This window comes from Bombyx mori, chromosome 13 (assembly GCF_030269925.1).
Source record: "Bombyx mori chromosome 13, ASM3026992v2".
NCBI lineage: Eukaryota > Metazoa > Arthropoda > Insecta > Lepidoptera > Bombycidae > Bombyx > Bombyx mori.
Genome location: NC_085119.1, coordinates 4311554 through 4333041, shown reverse-complemented (window position 1 = coordinate 4333041; position 21488 = coordinate 4311554). Strand labels below are relative to the sequence as shown.

Genomic DNA, 21488 nt, shown 5'->3' with positions numbered 1-21488 from the left:
AAGGCCGCCATCCACTTTGAGACATGAGTTATGACATAATGGCTGTGCAGCCCTTCTGACCAAAACGCATTACTGCTTCACGGCAGAAACCTATTTCCGGTATTCTGGGTGGTACCCACCCGTGCGGACTCACAAGATGTCCTTACTTACCTTACCACTTAAATCACACACAAAACTTTGTCTGTGTAGTTTAAGCTAGTAGCTCATGTTATGGTACCATGGTGATGGTGTATTGTTTTATTAAATATCATTTCAGTTATCTAATAAAATTATTTGAGAAACATTTATTAAGAGTACCCAAGCAATATATCATACTTTTAAGTGTAGAGCAAACTATTAAGCATAGTTATCGTTTTTTTAGTAACTCAGACCTTATAAAGCATGCTTAATAGGAGTGTGGGCAGCATTTTAAATTACATAATTACCTTACTAAAAAGTCACGGTCAGGTATATTCTTGATAATTTCAAATAGGTTTAAAACAGCTAATGTTATTATACCCGGCGAGCTCTCAGTTCCTGCCATAGTGTAAGTCTTCCCGGAGGAGGTCTGCCCGTATGCAAAGATAGTACCATTGAATCCAGCAACTGCTGCTTCAACGATAGGCTTTGCAATATCATTGTAAACTTCACTGGTTTTTGTACTTTCATCATAAACTTTGTCTAAAACATTATAAATTCAGCTAAACTCGACTAATTCCAAGTCATTTTGTATAACATTACCATTGAAATTGTAAAATACGATGCAGTGAAATTGAGTATTTTTTGTTTCTTACCAAATGTAAATGAAGATCCGAACTCTTTGCCATTCTGATCTAGTTGATATAGGGAATTATTTTTAATGCGCCACTGGTAAGGGAGTTTCTCTTCAATTTCCCTTGTAATCAAAGGCCGAACTTTGACAACCACTTTGATATTATCACTCATTATAAAGCTACTATATTGTTCTTTAGATTAAAATTTTAATTAATTCACATCTCAACACGCTCATTATTCTAACATTTAAGGAATAATCTAGGTTTCGGTAGTCTTTCAATGTTGAGGAATTTAACACAACTAACGTCTTTCAACTTTGAGAAAATACCCGCTAATTGTGCTAATGTCAACAGTCAGACGTCAGATTGTAACCGACAATAATTCAAACAAAATCGATTAGTGCATTAAGTAGGTACATACGTGGGTACATACCTATTTGTAAAATAAACTTATTGTCATAGATAATTGACTATTTAATTTATAAAGTTGTAAACTACCGACCGACATCTTTGCTGAGTCATATTTACAAATTATTTACCATTTCATTATTTCTTTACATTTCTTAAATTTCTTATTTTACATTTCTTATTAAACTTTTGTGGTGGGTGACTTGAATTCGAGATGAGTTGCTCGATTTACCACCCCCTCGGTGTGACGCCCGCTTTGCACGCCCTCTTACGGCGGCCCTGTTGCTAGAGCTCTTGTAAACAAATTTTCAAGTTGAGCCCGTAAGCTCACCCACCCGCCCGGGCATAGCTGGAATAGCCCCCTAGGCTACCAGCGAATAGGTACGTAGGGAAAAAAAGAATCTGAAAAAGTAATCTGCGAAAAGTATCCTCCTCAAAACAATGTTAAAAACAAAACATAACAAAAAGGCTTAATGAATAGATTTTGGTAGTGGTTTGGAATGGTTTGGAACAAGTTTCCCAATTCAGTATTCCTATTACAAAAAAGCGGTACTCATTATAGAAGATATCTTCCAAGAAAACGCGGATCGAACTAAAGTTCGTAATTGTAGCTTAAAAACCACATAATATCTGTGCACAGCTGTACGAAATATCTAAATTAAATAGGAACAAAATTTCCGGGGTAAGCCTTAGTAAATTCCATAATTTTGCTGAAAAGTTGTTGAATTTTGTATCTTTTATTCCTATCTTATTTTATTAAATTTTGTGCCATACTAAGTTTTAGATTATCTTAGTTAATTCGTTTGATTTTTGAAAAATGCATACATATTATAGAAAAATTAAACCAGATATCCTTTGCCTACTTAGTAGGAAAAAAAACAAGAAGACAACGACAAGTGACAAAAACAGTTCTGAAACCTAGACCGACATAGATTATAGCCAACATATGTGGGTGTTTTTTTAAGGTTATGTTGTTTAATTTTTTGTGTGATACATGTGTTAGAATTCATACTGACCAAACATTTTTCTCGTCACTGATTGTGAATTTACACTAATAGTTAAAATGCAGCACGATGACGTAAGTTCCATACTACAGTATATGTCTCTGTGCTGTGCTAAATAATTAACGATTGATATTTTACAGGTTGTGTGGGCCATTATAAATAAAACACACTGTTCGCATAAAGTAACGTAAGAATTACCATATTATACTGTTTATTCGTGATTTATGAATTTATTTATTTGAAAATAAGTTAAAATTTTAACTCGATTACGTTTTAGTACAAAGACTCAGCAGTTTTGTCGGAATGAGTACAACTTGACCGGTCTATGTAGTAGATCTTCATGTCCACTTGCCAACAGCAAATATGCCACAATAAGAGAAGAAAATGGCATTATTTATTTGTATATGAAGACAGCTGAGAGGTTAGTAAAGTGTTATTTTTAAATAGTTTTTGAAAACTATTATTAGAACATTGCCATCCACTTTGTAACTTTTTTAAATTTTAAAGTTTCATATAATATTCAATTTAATTTCAAAGTGAAGCTTAAAGTCTTAAGAGAAAATTGGGTTAATTTTGATTTTGCATTAAAAAAATTTTTACTCTGTGTTGGTGTCAGTAAGAAAACACTATACTAAAAATGTTTGTATAATACACAGTAGTTTGTATAATACATGTCATAATACCTAAATTGTAATTATGTAAGAGCTTGATATAAACTGAAAACCAGATCATTTTCCTAGGCTTAAAGTAATTCTTATCTTACCCACCCCATATTTCCTGAAAACATGTCCAAAGAAGCAATTTTTGTAATAAATAATATTGTAAACAATATATAAAGCTTAAAATTTTCTGGAACTGAAAATATGAATTTTCAAAACTGGTCCACTGCATAGAATACATATATTATTGTTTGGGTCTTTCTAACTGTACGTACAGATGTCCTTTAATTACTAAAGTAAATTACTTCTTTAAATTTTTTCAGAATAATGTTCCCAGCAAAACAATGGGAGAAAGTGAAACTGTCCAGAAACTTTGAGAAGGCAATACATCAAATAAATGAAAACTTATTGTACTGGCCTGCATTTATTAAAGCTAAATGCAAACAAAGATTTGTGAAGATAACACAGTATTTGATACGTATGAGAAAACTCAAATTGAGGAGAGTGTAAGTCACCTTTTTATTCTATGCTATAAATTGTAAACAGTAAATAAACATATAAACCCTGTACACTGATCTGAATGGGAATAAACACACACAATACATTTTGTAAGAGATAGCTACAATATTATGTTGTGGATATCAAAACAACGCACACTGAATATTATCAATAAATTGATATATTGGTTTATTAAGGGACAATAGAAATAAAGAGTTACACACTAATACAGAAATAAGAGTTACAGTTAAGTGGACATCAATTATTATTTAAAAAAACACGTGTGGCACTCGGGGACTGCTGCAGTAAAGCTTTTGCATAGCATTTTTATCAACTTATGCAATTATATAATTAGACAATAATAATGTAATATTAACACCTTAAGTGTGGAAGTGGGTTAGTATGTCTCCTCTGTATCTCTGTGGGCTGAAAAAGACTAAGACATCTTTGTTGTTTTGAAGTTGTCACTGCAATTAGATTTCCTGTAGAGAAGTGATGAATATGATATGATCTAGGAGAAGGATCTTCTAGGATGTCCTAATAAAACAGATTGCCTGCCGTGAAACTATTAATAATTATTTTTGTAAAATATTTATGTTAATTCACTTTGTAAAATTAATTAATTTTTATTCATTTTTGATTCAAACCTGAATCAAAATGTGTGATATCATAAGTGACTAAATCTGTAATTTGTAATCAATGATAATTAATGTTTTCTAGTCTAAAATGACATCATATGTTTCAAGTTCACATTCTATTGAGTTTTGCACCAGAACTTCTTGATGTAGGATGATATCTGATGATGATATATATTCTGATAATAATCTAGTTATACTGAATTCCAGGAAAGAATTAGTACCAATACAGCGTAAGATAGAAAGACGGGAGAGAAGAAGAGAAGAGAAGGCTTTAGTTGCTGCCAGAATAGATAATGCAATAGAAAAACAATTGTTAGAGAGATTAAAAAAAGGCACTGTAAGTGTATTTTTTTTAGGTACCTATACAAGACAATGTCACAGTTTCAAGTGGAAACTGCAATTATTATATTGACATAAAATTTTATTAAAATCCTACAGATATTAAATAGTATTAATAATTAATTGAGACTTTATGAAGGTTTTTTTTGGGGACCTTTGTGAATTGTTAAAATAATTTCATCATTTCATAATTTGAAGCATAATTCAGAATAAGTGAGGTTAAATTAAATATAATAAAAATAAAATAGTGAATTAAATATATATAATATATTGGTATATATATTAAATTCTCATGGCTTAAGTCATGTAGTAACTCTGAACTCGGTACAGGTACAAGAAACATTATTGGTTAGTCGATATCTCTGTTAAATATTTTAATACGCATATTTTAGCTTTTGATGTAAATATGAAACTGTTATTGATTTAATTTGTCATTTTTAATATATAATTAAGAGCTTTCTATTAGTTCTATGATATTTTAAATTATTTCAGTACAATGACATCTACAACTTTCCACAAATGGCATTTGATGCTGCACTCAAAGCAGAAGAGATATCTGATGAAAGCGAATCTGAAAAGGAAGATGAAGATGAAGTGGAGAGAGAAATTGAACCAGAGTTGGAAAGGGAACTGGAGAAGGCAGTTGAACAAACTGATGAGTTTGTTGAGGCTGACAGTGATATCGACAGTGCTGAGGTATGCCGAATAAGCTGATATGAGTTATTGCATTATCCAATACAATCCAATCTAAAAAGTTTTAGAGTTGCATAGAGTAGAGTAGAGGCTTTCAACCTTTTTTGGCCAATAAACCTTGGAATGGCAACATCTCATTATTTTTTACATGTCTCCCCTTTTAGTTTATTATATCGTTACATAAAAATATATTAACTGGTAATTGTACAAAATTGTAAAAAAATCCTTAGTGAAAGCTTTACTGCGTTACTGTGACAGGTTCTGATAAATGTATTTTTTTACAAAATTCCACTGTTATAGTTTAAAAAAGAATGTTTGTATTGCATTATTTTGTAGAATCTAATTTTTTTTTTGATATCGGGAATTCCTGAGTCTCATGCCAATTCTGTGTATTTACATCATCAATCATTGTGAATCTGATTTTTTTCCAAACATGTCTTGTGTTCTTAGAAAATTCTATAAATTCTTCTTTATCAAATTCCAGGAGAGTGATTCTGGAAGGAAAGAAAATGTTGATGTCAACAGTGATTTTGAGTCTGAAACTTCTGATATTGAGGTAAAAAAAATTCGTAACGTGTTTGCAATTAAGTAAATAATAAAGCGAACGAAACGAATGATCAATAAAAATAAGGGACATTGATAAATGTGTATTTCCATTCGCAGGACGTGGCGGACTCGGTACTGAGAAAGAAAAAGCCTCGCGTTGAAATTGAATATGAAACGGAGTCCGTCGCTAGCGTTTCTAAAAAGAAATTAAAGCATTGACAGAAATAAATTTGTTTTTTTATTATGGCATTTTTTTTAAATAAAAATAGATAAGTCCGTTTTCCAGAGGTTAGTTCAAGAAGTGCTCCGGTAACACCATCTGTAGGCAAAAGCAATAAATGCCTAATAGTGCTTGTGTATCGATTCTTCTCAGTCGTACACTCCGGGCGGAGTGGTCGTGGTTACGTATGTCTTACGGCCTGGCCACGGGGATCGGCGGCGCGAACAGCGAAGCGGTGGGCGAGGCGACCATTCGCGCAGCACCGTTTGCAGGCCACGGGTACTCACGTTCGCCGCCGCGACTAGTAAGGAAGTCCGACAGCGAAATGTCTATATCGAAATTATCTCGATATTGCTTACAAATTAATAGTTTTTTGGTTCAGGACCTATTATTTGGAAAAGATTGTGAAGTACATGATTTGAATAAGAATCGGAGTATACCTATAGATGGAGAATTCCACAAGAAGTACGAGAAATACTTTGGGTGGCTAGACTTCCAAATAGCTGGTCTAGCTAGTATTTCAGCTATTTTATTTTTTTATTGCTTAGATGGGTGGACGAGCTCACAGCCCACCTTGTGTTAAGTGGTTACTGGAGCCCATAGACATCCACAACGTAAATGCGCCACCCACCTTGAGATATAAGTTCTAAGGTCTCAAGTATAGTTATAATGGCTGCCTCACCCTTCAAACCGAAACGCATTACTACTTCACGGCAGAAATAGGCAGGGTGGTAGTACCCACCCGTGTAGACTCACAAGAGGTCCTACCACCAGTAATTACGCAAATTATTATTTTGAAGATTTCATTTTTATCACACGATGTTATTCCTTCACCGTGGAAATCAATCGTGAACGTTGAGTGTTGTTGAGTACGTATTTCATTACAAAAATTGGTACCCGCCTGATATTCGAACACCGGTGCATCGCTCAACACGATTGCACCGGACGTCCGTTAGGCCACGACGACTTTAAAAATATAAAATAAAAAATAAATAAAAAATATAAAAATTTCGGCGTTAATTTTTCGCGGCGAAAACAACTAAACTCATTTAATCACTGCACTATTCGCCGCGACTACCGCTCGACTCCGTGGCTCGCGCCGTCCGTATTCATGCATTTGTTTTGCTCGCCCGCCGCATCGCGCGATTCGCTCGGTACATTTCGCCGGTCGCTTCGCCGGTCGCCGGTGCGCGTGGCTTGTTAGGTACATTTCTATGCGCTTGTTTTAGTCGCTAGACGCTTCGCCGTTCGCACCGCGCGAATATTCGCATCGGCGAATGTCCCGTGGCCAGGCTGTTAATCACTGCACTATTCGCCGCGACTACCGCTCGACTCCGTGGCTCGCGCCGTCCGTATTCATGCATTTGTTTTGTTCGCCCGCCGCATCGCGCGATTCGCTCGGTACATTTCGCCGGTCGCTTCGCCGGTCGCCGGTGCGCGTGGCTTGTTAGGTACATTTCTATGCGCTTGTTTTAGTCGCTAGACGCTTCGCCGTTCGCACCGCGCGAATATTCGCATCGGCGAATGTCCCGTGGCCAGGCTGTTAATGTTTGGTTGCGGCTTTTGAGAGACTTCTCCATCTCTCTCTATTTGTAGCGGTACGTGTACACTCAGTAAGGGAACACTTCGTAGATAACTTAACCAAGTCTGTCCACCTTGTGGATGATCGGCCGCGAGAGCGTTGACTCTCTTTGGTCTACTCTTCCTTGAACCACTAAACGTTCCAATGAGCTTTCATTACGAATGATATGTCCAAACATATTAAGGATTCGCAATTGCACAATCGACGAAAGCCTTTGTTTGATTTGGAGCTCTTTGAGGATGGGTACATTAGTGCGCTGAACAGTCCATTTTATCCTTAGCATGCGTCTCCAGCTCATCTCTTCATAAATAAACGATGTGTATCGATATCTCTTCATAAATAAACAGACATTATTCGCCTTTTAAGTAAATTACAGGCAGCTCATCAGGAGACACGAAATTGAAGTTTTTTTAATGTAGATATGACGAGTGTGTGTTAGACGATTTAAATTATTCAATACACATATTATTATTATTATTCATATTAACTAGCTTTCCGCTCGCAGCTTTACCTGTTTGGATTACAACTTATATCGCGTTAGTGGATATCCGTGGACAGCGGTGGAATCAGGGTTGCCTTTTCCAGGAAATTATTTACTTACGAAATTTCGTCAAAACCTTATTATTATCGTATTAAATGTAGCTACGTAACTTTACCATCTAAACTGGAGGTGAATTCAAAAAGTCTTTGACTGACTTGTTTTTTTTTTTTGTAACAGTCTATTTTAATGAGTCTTGTCTTTGCTCAAAAATATTTTCTTTTTTATAACTGAAACTATGAAAACCTAATTACTAGTTAGTCCAGGAGAAGGCGCAACGTTCACGTGAGTGAACAAATAAATAGACCGAAGAAATCATTCTAAAATTAGCTATTTTATGTTCAATTAGGCTTCTTAATTACCCCTTTATTATTTTTCATTACTTTACGTTAATGTACAAACACCGAATTCAGTTATAAGAATAGATAGGTACATAGGTTTAAATTGATATTAGACATGAGTAAACTCGGAAAAGAAAACTCTGAAATAGATTTTGAAACAAGACTCTCTTACCTTTAGTATAAATATCGTGTAACATTCGTTAGTTATATTCAGTGTTGTAGAAGCAATGTTGCGTGATTTGATTCAGAGCTTACACGTATATCGTAGAGAATGTGCGGGCGTGCGCGACTCCCGACAAACACCAGTTATTGCGGCTATAACTTGTGTTATGACGCCATTTTGTACGCTCCAAACAATATTGTTTACTATTAGATGCGTTGTGTACATGCCTATTTGTGGATGTTTTGACATAGCTGAATTTATTTTTAGGTCGCAAAAGAACGTTTTTAATTTAATAATATGTAACGATATTAGAGTATAGACATGCATACTAAGTAGAAATGAGCTAGAAGAACTTCCTAACTTTTAAGTCGTCGTGGGATCCCGCAGGCGCGTGGAAGGGAAGGTTAGGTTAGGAAGCTTAGATGGGTGGACGAGCTCACAGCACACCTGGTGTTATGTTGTTACTGGAGCACATAGACATTACAACGTAAATGCGCCACCCACCTTGAGATATAAGTTCTAAGATCTCAGTATAGTTACAACAGCTGCCCTAGCCTTCAAACCGAAACGCATTATTGCTTTACGGTAGAAAAAGGCAGGGTGGTAGTATCTACCCGTGCGGACTCACAAGTTTTCCTACCACCAGTTTGTATGAATCCATCTATTTATTGAATTACATTTGGAATATTTTATTTTATTGCATGTACCTACAAATATTATTATTTCAAATACATTCTCATTACGAATGCATTTCACGTTTCGATTGAAAGTAGGCAAACACGTTTTCGGAATCGAGTCTTCGCTTCGTTATCAAAGTTAATTAAACGCTTCTCAATGAAACTTGACGAATATTCACGTTTAATTATTTCAGCATTGTTCACTAATTAATATAGTCACAGAAACGATAATGAAGCCGAAATTGGACATTGAACGAAATCATCGTGCTCCGAATATAATATTGCAAACTCTTCCGATGCCCGATTGAAGGGAATTCAATTATTTCCGACTGCCATTCATTGGATATTTAATCAGTATATAAATTAAATGTTGGTAAAACTTTACTAACATACAAATTATGTACTTTTAATTTTAAATCGAAGAGATATATACCTACCTATACAGGTAACCCTCATATAACACGGTAGATATGTTCCTCAAAATTCCGGTGTTGTGCGAAATCGTGTTTTATGAGACTAGAAGCCAGTAGGTACAAAAACGAGAGTATTTTTTTTTTGAATGAAACATTTCAACTGAGTATGCCTCTATGTATATTTTTACTTATTACACATAAAAATAATTAGTAGGTAATTTCGGCTATTCCCATTATACATATTGTGTATTCATAGTGCTTAATGTGATTTTCTGAATAATTTTAAACAAAAATCTCGCTATCGCGTTGTAGAAGTACTGTATTATTTGAGAGTTTCATACCCGACCTTGTGGACCGAATGGTAAACAGTCGACGTTCCCCTAAACACGTCATTACGGATCCTCCCGATCCATCAAAGGTGCTTTTAGGTAACTCAAGCACCGGTCACCGTCCTTGCTTGCGATGAAGGGCTCGAAGAGGAAATCAACCCACAGACACAGTCCACTGAGTTTCTCGCCGGATCTTCTCAGTGGGTCGCGTTTTGAATCCGCTGGTAGATTCTGCGAAGCACTTCTCTTGCTAGGGCCAGTGTTAGCAACACTTCCGGGTTGAGCCCCGTGAGCTCACCTACACGTTAGGGTAAAGCTTCTCAAGGCTATTAGCATAGGTAAGAAAAAAAGAAAAAAAGAGAGTTTTGGGGAATGTTCCTTTTCGGTGGAACCGTGTTGTAAAATACCGTGTTATAGTAGAGCTAGCACCTGTACTTATAGAGTCCAGTTATTTTCAATTAGAAATACTAATGCTAATAATACTAATGCAAAGTCTATAAATGAGGTTCTTAAAACGTTCTTTAGAGCAGGCAAGAGTTTGGTGTAGATTTTAATGCCTAATATTAATAACAATTGTGGTCCGAGCGCGGTAACTCGATTAGGTTTACGTAACAGAAATATTTCGTAAATAAACGTTTGATTGGCTATTCATTTCATCAACTCTTGTTAAAACTTTATCCGAACTTTTAGCTGAAGCAATCGTGAATTCTCTTTGTGGTACCTAATTTCAAATAACTTATTTCATTGTGAAGTTCGAGATACACTTTTTAATGGAAATATTTAACCACAAACATATTTTTTTTCCTACCTAAGCTGATGGTCTGGAGAGACCATATAAGCGTAACCATAACTAGTAGGTGAGCTCACGGGGTTCAAACCTGACGATATTGCTAACACGAACTGTAGCAAGAGCCGTGCTTCGCAGAATCTACCACCGGATCGGATCCGGCGAGAAACTCAGTGGGCTGTGTTTGTGGGTTAATTTACTCGTCGAGCCCTTCGTCGTAAGCTAAGGGTTCGATGAGAACGATGACCGGTGCTTGGGGTACCTAACAGTACCGTTAGTGGGTTGGGAGGATCCGAAATGACGTGTTTTGGGCGACATCGACTGTTTACCATTTGGTCCGGATGGTCGGCTATGTAATTTCCGGCGGCCACGATGAGAGGATCGTCGTACCGCTTTATCGAAGAAGTTGAATAATGTTGAGTATAGTTCCTTTGCTAGGGCTAGTGTTAGCAAGTTCTCTCAGAACTAGCTCTTTGCGCGTATTTGGGATAGCCTTTTAAGCTACCACCAACGATTAGGTAGAAAAAAAGAGTTTCAATACAGTTCATGTTTTTTAAGAACATATGTAACAGATTCCGTGTAAAAAGCTCGCATTGACGACTATTAAAAAACCTTATAATTTTTGTTTTATAAATAGGACTAAGTATACAATAACAGATTCAAAATTTTATTTCACTTTAATTATTGGAAAAGTTCACGGAATTTTTTCTTCAAATTTGATGCGACGTGTGTTATCCGGTAAATAAATTTGTTCTTAAATAGAATTGATAAGGAGAATGAGTCCAATAGTTTATTAGTTTCGAGTGAACTAATACATCAGTCGAGGGTGCCAGTCGAGAAGTACTACGGGAACAGGAAATTACATTTTTAATCTTCTTGCCAATGTTCACTCGTACGTTTGCAAACTTTTACTTCGGAAACTTAATTAATTTTCACTAAAACGTGGGACTAGTCCTTCAAAAAGTATGTTTTTAGAGAAGTTTAGGAATTTCTATTTTTAATTTGAAACACTACTATTAATGATAGTTCTTCTCTATATGTCCCACACGTATGCGGCTATAGATCTACTTGGATCGATTATTTCCTTTTTTTTATTTTTTTATTGCTTAGATGGGTGGACGAGCTCACAGCCCACCTGGTGTTAAGTGGTTACTGGAGCCCATAGACATCTACAACGTAAACTCGCCACCCACCTCGAGATATAAGTTCTAAGGTCTCAGTATAGTTACAACGGCTACCCCACCCTTCGAACCGAAACGCATTACTGCTTCACGGCGGAAATAGGCGGGGTGGTGGTACCTACCCGTGCGGACTCCCAAGAGGTCCTACCACCAGTGATAAAACCTTCACCACCACCAGTTCCTTTATTTATTTATTTTTATTTATGGACCTATTGATCTTTCCTTCGATTTTGCTCTGACATGGCATCATGACATTGAAGGTTTCTTGCAATATATCCAAATAACTTAATACTTTTACTGGTGGCAGGACCTCTTGTGAGTACACGCGGGTAGGTACCACCACCCTGCCTATTTCTGCCGTGAAGCAGTAATGTGTTTCGGTTTGAAGGGTGGGGCAGCCGTTGTAATTATACTAAGACCTTAGAACTTATAGCTCAAGGTGGGTGGCGCATTTACGTCTTAGATGTCTATGGGCTCCAGTAAACACTTAACATCAGGTGGCCTGTGAGCTCGTCCACCCATATAAGCAATAAAAAATATTTCTATTTATTTGCTTAAGACCATAACTTCTTATAACAATACAGAAACTTACATAAAAGAGTTAATTCTAGTTATCTGGTCAAGGTGTCCCGCCAATACCGTCTTTACCATAAGGGCACACGGGGCCCGTGCCCAGGGACCCCATTCTCAGGGGGCCCCGAAAGACCGACAATTTCTCTCACACGTTTATTCTCAAAATATTTTTGTCGAGCACATTACACTTTTTTCACAAATCAGTAGTTAGGAGGTATTTAGAAGGCATATACTCTGCCTATAATAGAAGATTTTGCTCAACAGAAATCCCGAAAGAAACCGTTATCGAAACCGTAACCAAAAAACCAGCAGCATTCTAATATCATTTATGAAATTATATCATACTGTATTTGATTACGTATAATAAATGGTCATACTCAGTAAAAAAATGTTATTATAATTCGCTTTTTATACTTTCCAAAAGGGCCTCAAATTCTTGTGTGCCCAAGGGCCCCATCCTAGCTTAAGACGTCCCTGTGTCCCGCGTGCATTATTCTCGTGTGTTCATCGTTATATCTATAAAATTCCAGTACGTACTCGAAACTAATGCAGAAGTGTATTTAATATTTTATTAGAAACGTTTTGTTCTATTCTATTATAATGTATTCAGTATTCTCTTATCATCCCGCTAGCGACGGTCCTGGGCGACAGCATTTACTCGCTACATTTTAATACGACCCTAAATATGAAGAGGGTTAGCTCTGACGTGTATCTTGAAACGTTCGCTCAACTGCAGAAATGGCTGCTTTTGTTTTTAAGACATTTTCTGATGTTATACACTTTATTTTGTTATTTGCAAGAGCAAAAGTGTTAATTTTTTTCAACGCAGGACTGTACTATTGATATCGTGTATAATCTATACTAATATTATAAAGAGGAAAGATTTGTTTGTTTATTTGTTTCGAATAGGCTCCGAAACTACTGGACCGATTTGAAAAATTCTTTTTCCATTAGAAGCCGACATTGTCCCTGATGAACATAGGCTACTTTATATAAAAAAAAAATATTTTATTTTTTTGGTTTCATGTGTGTTTTAATGTTTCCGAAGCGAAGCGAGGGCGGGTCGCTAGTAAATTATAAAAAGACAAAAGTATCTTGATTTCCTCGTGTCTTTATTGAAACTAGTGGTCCCGGGGTAGTCGAAATTCGACTATAATTAATTGGAATTGTAAGTTTGTACACTATTATGATTGTATTTTATACTTCTATAATTACAAATTTCGCCAAGACTATAAAAATATTAACAAAGACAAACAATATTTAATCTCAATTTGACAACAGACGTCAAGAACAAAAGTTTGACAATAAATAGTATGCATGTGTGTGTGCGTCAAATACATGGTATGTAGTGTGTGTAATGTTTTCTTTATTGATTTAATGTATCTTTTATGCATAATTAAAAAAAAATATTAGCATTGTACACTTCTTCTCTTTATTCTCTATAAGTGTGGAAAATTTCATGCTCCTCCGTCCGCGCAATTTTCGTAAAAAGGCATACAAAGTATTTGCTTCACGTATTATGCCTTTATTGAAATTTCGAGAAAGGCAATTTTTTCATAGTAATTTGTACAGTTATAGGTAGAAAATCGTCGGATATGACATATCACGGCATTTGCATTGAAATATAAATTAGTAAATGTAGGAAATCTCTATATATAAAAATGAATTGCTGTTCGTTAGTCTCGCTAAAACTCGAGAGCGGCTGGACCGATTTGGCTAATTTTGGTCTTGAATTATTCGTGGAAGTCCAGGGAAGGTTTAAAAGGTGAGAAAATATAAAAAAAGCTCGGAATTATATAAAAACAAACAATTTTGTTTTTTTTTTTTTTGATGAGTCCCCCCCGTCTGACGGATTCCTTTTGTTTGTTTTAAGTATATTTTATATAAAAGTTTAGGTCTTTTATCTATCGATTGAGGCACTACGAAGTCTGCCGGGTCAGCTAGTTTATTAATAAAAACTTTTTATTTAATAGACAGCAGGTTTAAAAGTAAGATGAGAATAATACGTGCATCAAATGTATTATTCGTGATGAGGAACCGGAGGAGTTTTGGGGTGGATCATATGCCGGATCTTTATTAATAATTAATAACTAATATCTGGGAACAAATCACGCACGGTCATCCGGCCTCAATTTAGGATTCCCTGTGTTATGGGTACCAGAGACTGATAAACATATGTACTTATATATGTTGAAATATATACATATCGACGCTTGAAAGGCAAACGTGACTAAGCAACAATGCGTGAACTTTACAGTAGACTAATAATTTAAAGTTGAAACACCTGAAAAAAATTTTATTTTAACGAATCGAGCTGTAGGATTGAAATGATTTTAATAGACTTAGAAATATATATATTTTTGCGCATCGAATATGGTTATTGCCTATCATTTATGTACAAAGCAGTTATTGTCGCGTAGTCACGTTTGCCTTTCAAGCGTCGATATGTAACCATAGTATCTAATCATATGGTGTAAGGTATCAAATAACAATATTTTCCAAAAAAGTTAATTTAGGTACCTTTGAAAAAAAAGAACTGGATTTTTTTAATTCTTTTTCCATGGGTAGTTATTGACCCGACCATACACCGGTACCGGCTTATCGTTGAATTAGGGACACCCTGTATACAGATAATAAGTACCCAGACGTACCTCAACTGACCGACCCGAATTACCTCATCGCTGGTAGCCTAAGGGGCTACTAGGCCGCACTAAAAGTATCGGGAATGGAATATTTCCACTGTTCCTGTCATATTAAAATCTTTTTAATTGAAAACTCCTTGGTTTTAAAAATCGAATACCATTTATTTATTTAAAAAAAGATTCTCGGTCTTGTCACGAGATTTTGTCAAACTTGTTTAGTCGTTGAGAAAATGGAATTGACTCGAGAAAATTCAAGAGCGATGATTTATTATGACTTTCGAAGTGGTTTAACACAAAAACAGTGTGTTGACCGGATGATTTCTGCATTTGGTGATGAAGCCCCATCCAAAACCACAATTTATCGCTGGTTTGCTGAGTTTCAACGTGGACGTGTCAAGCTCAGTGATGATCCCCGTCAAGGTCGTCCAAAAACTGCAGTCACCCAAGAAAACGTTGATGCTGTGCGTAAGCTGATTGAGGAAGATCGACATGTGATATACCGCGAAATTCAGGCAACTTTAGACATTGGCATGAGTCAAATACAAATAATCTTGCATGAAAAATTAGGTGTAAAAAAGTTGTTTTCCCGATGGATACCGCATTCGCTCTGTGAAGAGCAAAAAGCGGCTCGCGTTACTTGGTGCGTCAGAACTCTCGAAAGATTCCACGCAGGATCCTCAAATGCTGTATACAACATTGTATCAGGTAACGAATCCTGGATATACGCGTACGAACCCGAAACAAAAAACCAGTCACGAGTTTGGGTGTTCGAAAATGAGTTAAAGCCAACAAAAATTGTTCGTTCACGGAGTGTTGCAAAAAAAAGGTGGCCACGTTTGTCTCCAAAACCGGCCATGTTACGACTATTCCTCTTGAGAGACAAAGAACGGTTAATGCAGAACGGTATGCTAGCATTTGTTTGCCACAGGTCGTTTCTGAACTCCGTAAAGAGAACTGCAACCGCCGCATCATCCTCCATCACGACAATGCGAGTTCTCACACCGCGCACAGAACAAAAGAGTTTTTAGAGCAAGAAAGCATAGAATTATTAGACCATCCGCCGTACAGCCCCGACCTAAGCCCTAATGATTTCTATACTTTCCCTAAAATAAAGTATAAATTGCGTGGACAGAGATTTTTATCACCTGAAGAAGCTGTGGACGCCCACAAAACGGCCATTTTGGAGACCCCAACTTCCGAATGGAATGGTTGCTTCAATGATTGGTTCCATCGTATGGAAAAATGTGTCAAATTTCGCGGAGAATACTTCGAAAAGCAATAAATACATTTTTAAATAGTAATGTTGTGTCACTTCGTTAATTCCCGAAATTTTCAGTGCCGCCCTCGTATTCCAACTTCGCGCGGTGAGGTAGGTGAACTCACGGGCTCAATCTATGTGCTTGGTGCGAGGGTTCTTAACGTCCTCGATAGCGTTAATGTTAATTCAAATTTGTATGCAGTTGGAACAGCGCCCCTAGCGGCAAACTTAGGCAAAAGTTCCAACTCCATACAAATGTGAGTTAACTTTTACGCTATCGAGAACGTTAAAATAGTCGCACTAAGCAAACTGAACCCAGTTGTACTTTCACAAGATGCTTCTGCCCTAGATTAGGTTTATGTTTTTATCTATTATATATTGGGCATACATAACTAAAAATACACACATATTTTATGTTGTTTATTTATTTATCCTTTTTTCGTAAAATTATCACGAAAACTTTAGCTGATTGAATCCAGTAGCATACGATTATAATATATAAAAAAACGTTAAAAATTTATTTCAATTCAATTCAATACATATAACATGTTTTTTATTATTATTTCGTTGCAAAAATAATGTATGAAAAAATTAAAGAAATTATTATTTCAATGTTGATAAATGATGAATAGCGTACGGCAATAGCGTCTGTGTTTTTATGTGATTGTTACATATCTCTTTGCTTCCAATTTGCTTCTGAATTCAGTTGACTAAATTTAGCCAAGTGTAATAAGCCTTTTAGAACGATAGCTTTTTTGAGCGGAGGTGAATGCGCTGAATATTTAAGTGTCTAAGAACACAGTACCTCGCGGCATGATACCGTGGAATGTAAAAGATGTCATATTGTTATCTAAAATTAAACGAGGCAAAACTTTTTCGGGTTGACTAAGTCCCTATTTACAAAACAAAAAAATGATGTATTTTTCCAGATCAAATATATTGCTTAGTGCGGTATATACAATTTACAAATGTATAATGTAAAAGCTAAATTTGTGTTATAAGAATTTGAATTCAAATGATTAAGTTACACGAACCGAAGGAAGAAACTGTACGCTATTCTATTTTACATTACAGAAAATATTATATTATATAATAGTTTAAATTATCTTTAAATTTAAATTAGCTTAGCTTGAATTAGCTATGTTATAAAACCATTCAGAACTTCAAAATATTAGGTATAAATTAGCACCTCGGTAGGCAGCGGCTTGGCTCTGCCCCTAGCATTGCCGAAGTCCATGGGCGACGGTAACCACTCACCATCAGGTGGGCCGTATGCTCGTGTGCCTACAAGGGCAATAAAAAAAAAACCTCGCCTTGACTCGTCACACCAAATAAATTACAATTATTTAAAATAATTTATTTAAATGTTCCCCCTCGAACTGCCCAGAGCTAGGGTTTATTCTGCGTTGATAGAATGACTTAAAATAAAAGAGCCTGAACCCCCGAAACCCGAGATAAAGGTTTGAATATGAACAGAAATTGAATCCAGACATTTCGGTTCAGAATTTTTTTTTTATTGCCCTTGTAGGCCGACGAGGATACGGCCCACCTGATGGTGAGTAGTTACCGTCGCCCATGGACTTCAGCAATGCTAGGGGCAGAGTCAAGCCGCTGCCTACCGCTTAATACTCTCCACAAGCCTCGTTTGAAGAAGGACATGTTATAGCCCTCGGGAAACACCGTGGAGGGGAGCTCAATCCATAGCATTACTAAACATTAGACTATCTTCATGTCAAAAACCCCTAAAGTACAATTAAATCAATCTTTACTACATTTTTGATGCCAATTTCATGTCGAAAAAATTCTATTACTGGTGGTAGGACCTCATGTGAGTCCGCACGGGTAGGTACCACCACCCCACCTATTTCTGCCGTAAAGCAGTAATGCCTTTCGGGTTGAAGGGTGGGGCAGCCGTTGTAACTACTGAGACCTTAGAATTTATTACTCAAGGTGGGTGGCGCATTTACGTTGTAGACGTCCATGGGCTCCGGTAACCACTTAACACCAGGTGGGCCGTTAGCTCGTCCACTCATCTAAGCAATAAAAAAGGGTCCGTGTACTTATGTACGCGCGTAAGAAGTTATACTTTATTTTTATTAATTTTTTTTTTTTTTTTTTATTTAAATTTATTCAATTTGAAAAAAAATCGATTAAACAACACCTCAAACACGCATATGGGACATCCCTTTTCTTGACATCGTATAAATCCGGTAATTCTCGGTACGGTTCGGAAAGTTCACCTGCGGCTTTATTCAGACTCGCCAAGTAACGTCGGTCGTATTGTAATGAGCGATTTAGTGGGCAACTTCATTCTGTTAATTTTGTGTCACGGTGCGCGCGCATCGTAAAATTTCACTCTCAACAATTTTTCATAACGCGCCTAAAGAAGTATAACTTCAAAAAAAAAACCAAATATTAATGATAACATTTTTCGGTATTTCCTGGGACTAGACGATTCAGAAAACTGCTGTCGCGCCTCTGCCGGCGTACCGGAACTAATGGCTCATTCATAAATAAGGTATGCGATCGGACAAAGCTCAGGCTTTGCACCTTTTTGCGGTTCACTGAAAAATGGATAATCGATACGTGTGCTGCATAGAACGCGACTCTTGGACCATTTGTATTATCTATACAAATATTACACTATTGTTTGAGTGAAATATATGATCCTCTTACATTTCGAGAATAGTGACCGTTTTATCTTATCTGTAAAATACCTCTGTCTGGTTTTATTCGGCCAGTATAACCAAACTTTATTTGGACTAATAATTTTAAGTTGTCGTGGCCTAAAAGATAAGATGTCCGGTGCATTTGTGTTGAGCGATGCACCAGTGTTCGAATCCCAGGCGGGTACCAATTTTTCTAATGAAATATGTACTCAGCAAATGTTCACGATTGACGGTGAAGGAATAACATCGTGTAATAAAAATCAAACCCGCCAAATTATGATTTGCGTAATTACTGGTGGTAGGACCTCTTGTGAGTCCGCGCGGGTAAGTACCACCGCCCTGCCTATGCCTATTAGGCAGGAAAAAAGGTAAAGGAAGCGGTTGGTGGTAGTCCAAATCGGATACTGATCGGGTATTGTGCGTGAATTCAACTGTCTGTAATCGCCGCATGGTCGCCAGCCGTTGTCCTTTTTGGTAATAAGGTGAATCTCAAAAAGGTGGGTGGCGCATTTACGTTGTAAATGTCTATGGGCTCCAGTAACCACTTAACACCAGGTTAGCTGTGAGCTCGTCCACCCATCTAAGCAATATTAAAAAAAACAAAGTTACGTGAATACGCCATTGTGTAATGGCAGGATACAATAGCTGGTGGACGGACATTTAGCTCATCGGGTTTCCGGTGAAGTTAAGTAAGTCGATGAGTTTTGAATGAACTCGTCATTACGATCGTAGCTAAGTCAAGTCCCGTCTCTGCCCTGCAAATGCCGCGAACGTGTCTGCTAATTTACTTTGCTAAAGAAACAAAAACCTAACGAGCATTTTTTTTTATAACAAGAAAAAGTTTTGTAAGGCATCGATCATAACAACTGAGTATCTATAACAAGCCCGCTCACACGAAGCGCTCGGTTAATATACCGCAAAAAAGTGACAAAATGATATCTAATGTAGAGCTAGAAAAAGTGTTAGCAATATATCTTGCTTTCCTCAAGCCCGAGGACACCTGCGCGTGACGAGGTCATTAATCTGTTCCTCTGATGGACTATTGTGTGTGACGGAGCCTCGTGCATGCGCCAACCTAGATTCTCTCTGTTAATGTATAAGTTATATGTACCTATATGACAACTTTTGTTAATCGACGATTTCCATCATTTCAGTTCTGATTTTGAAGTAAGTCTTAATGAACTACATACACCATATCTACAATGATATTTTAAATATTTAAATGTATTTACGGTCTAATATCGAATAATAGGTTAGTGAAAACAGAGCAGAGGGTGTTGCAAATTTACCGAGCACATCACACAAGCTAAGCAAGCAAGGATAAAACAAGCAAGAACGCGCAATCTCGGGCTGTGATTAGCTGTGTGAATGAGGAAGACCCGGTAGTGTAGCCTAGTGCTAATGCTAAAGAAAATGGGCGGTGTTTTTTGTTGTTGTTTTATTAGCTGATCGATCGCTTGCGAAGCGATACAGCTTCGCTCCCACACTAAAAGGCTGAAAACTTTTACGTTAATTAAAAACATTTCATTATTGAAAACGTTTAACGAAAGCGTTTCGTATCTCGAATTTATTGTGTTACATTGTAAATCAGAGTATAATCCAATTTTATAGGAACAAAAGCGTTTGTTGGGAATTAATTAAATTTGACATTTTGAGTGGATATCCGCTGGTGGCTTAATGTTACTGGTGGCTTAATATTCCGGCTATGGAATGAGCTCCCTTCCACGGTGATTCCCGAGCGCTATGACATGTCCTTCTTCAAACGAGGCTTGTGGAGAGTATTAAGCGGTAGGCAGTGGCTTGGCTCTGCCCCTGGCATTGCTGAAGTCCATGGGCGACGGTAACCACTCACCAACAGGTGGGCCGTATGCTCGTCTGCCTACAAGGGCAATAAAAAAAAAACAAATTGTTACATTACGTTTATCTTACTAAAGCTCTTACTAGACCAGGTTGGCACAATATATCCGTGCTACAGTTTGATTTGGCTAACCGGTGTATCAATTTTTTTATTGTAGGTATTAGATGAAATTAGATTGGCAACTCAGGAGAGGTATAAGTAAAATCAGTTCAAAGCGAAACATCCGTGAGCATCTTGTCTTACAGTTTTATTATAATACTTACTAAGGCCCATCTCATTTCGCTGTGACTAGCTATTTGCCTAAAACTCATTACAATCATCCGAATAATTTTGACTAAACAGTTTTTTTTTTCTAAACGATCATTTAGATTAATTAATACGTGAAGCAAAACTTTGTATCCCTTTTTATGAAAATTGCGTGGACGGAGGAATATGAAATTTTCCGCACTTATAGAGAATGTAGAGAAGAAGTGCACAATGCTAATATATTTTTTAAATAATGCATAAAAGATACATTAAATCAATAAAGAAAACATTACACACACTACATACCATGTATTTGACGCACACACGCATGAATACTATTTATTGTTAAACTTTTGTTCTTGACGTCTGCTGTCAAATTGAGAATAGATTAAATATCGTTTGTCTTTATTAATATTTTTTTATAGTGTAGCCTTGGTGAAATTTGTGATTATAGAAGTATCAAATACAATCATA

The 21488-nt window shown here is 36.6% G+C and overlaps 3 protein-coding genes across 5 annotated transcripts in view; 2 read left to right on the top strand and 1 right to left on the bottom strand.

Moving 5' to 3' along the window:
* LOC101743227 (kinesin-related protein 4) overlaps positions 1-1348 on the bottom strand; it is a 33959-nt gene extending 32611 nt beyond the window's left edge. For both annotated transcript variants that reach the window (XM_038015178.2, XM_021349088.3), the window contains exons 1-2: positions 774-1348; positions 426-660 (exon numbers count right to left, since the gene is read on the bottom strand). In XM_038015178.2, the coding sequence (XP_037871106.1) occupies positions 426-660; positions 774-924 (386 nt within the window). In that variant the 5' untranslated portion in view covers positions 925-1348. The remainder of the gene's footprint in view (positions 1-425; positions 661-773) is intronic.
* The window catches only part of LOC134199939 (uncharacterized protein K02A2.6-like), a 933609-nt gene that overhangs the window by 113319 nt on the left and 798802 nt on the right, over positions 1-21488 (top strand). The window lies entirely within an intron of this gene.
* On the top strand, positions 2055-5766 carry LOC101743363 (protein MAK16 homolog A). The gene is made up of 8 exons (XM_038015179.2): positions 2055-2238; positions 2305-2351; positions 2442-2585; positions 3147-3329; positions 4167-4296; positions 4791-4994; positions 5476-5547; positions 5655-5766. The coding sequence occupies exons 1-8, from the start codon at positions 2224-2226 to the stop codon at positions 5754-5756; spliced, it is 897 nt and encodes a 298-aa protein (XP_037871107.1). The 5' UTR covers positions 2055-2223; the 3' UTR covers positions 5757-5766.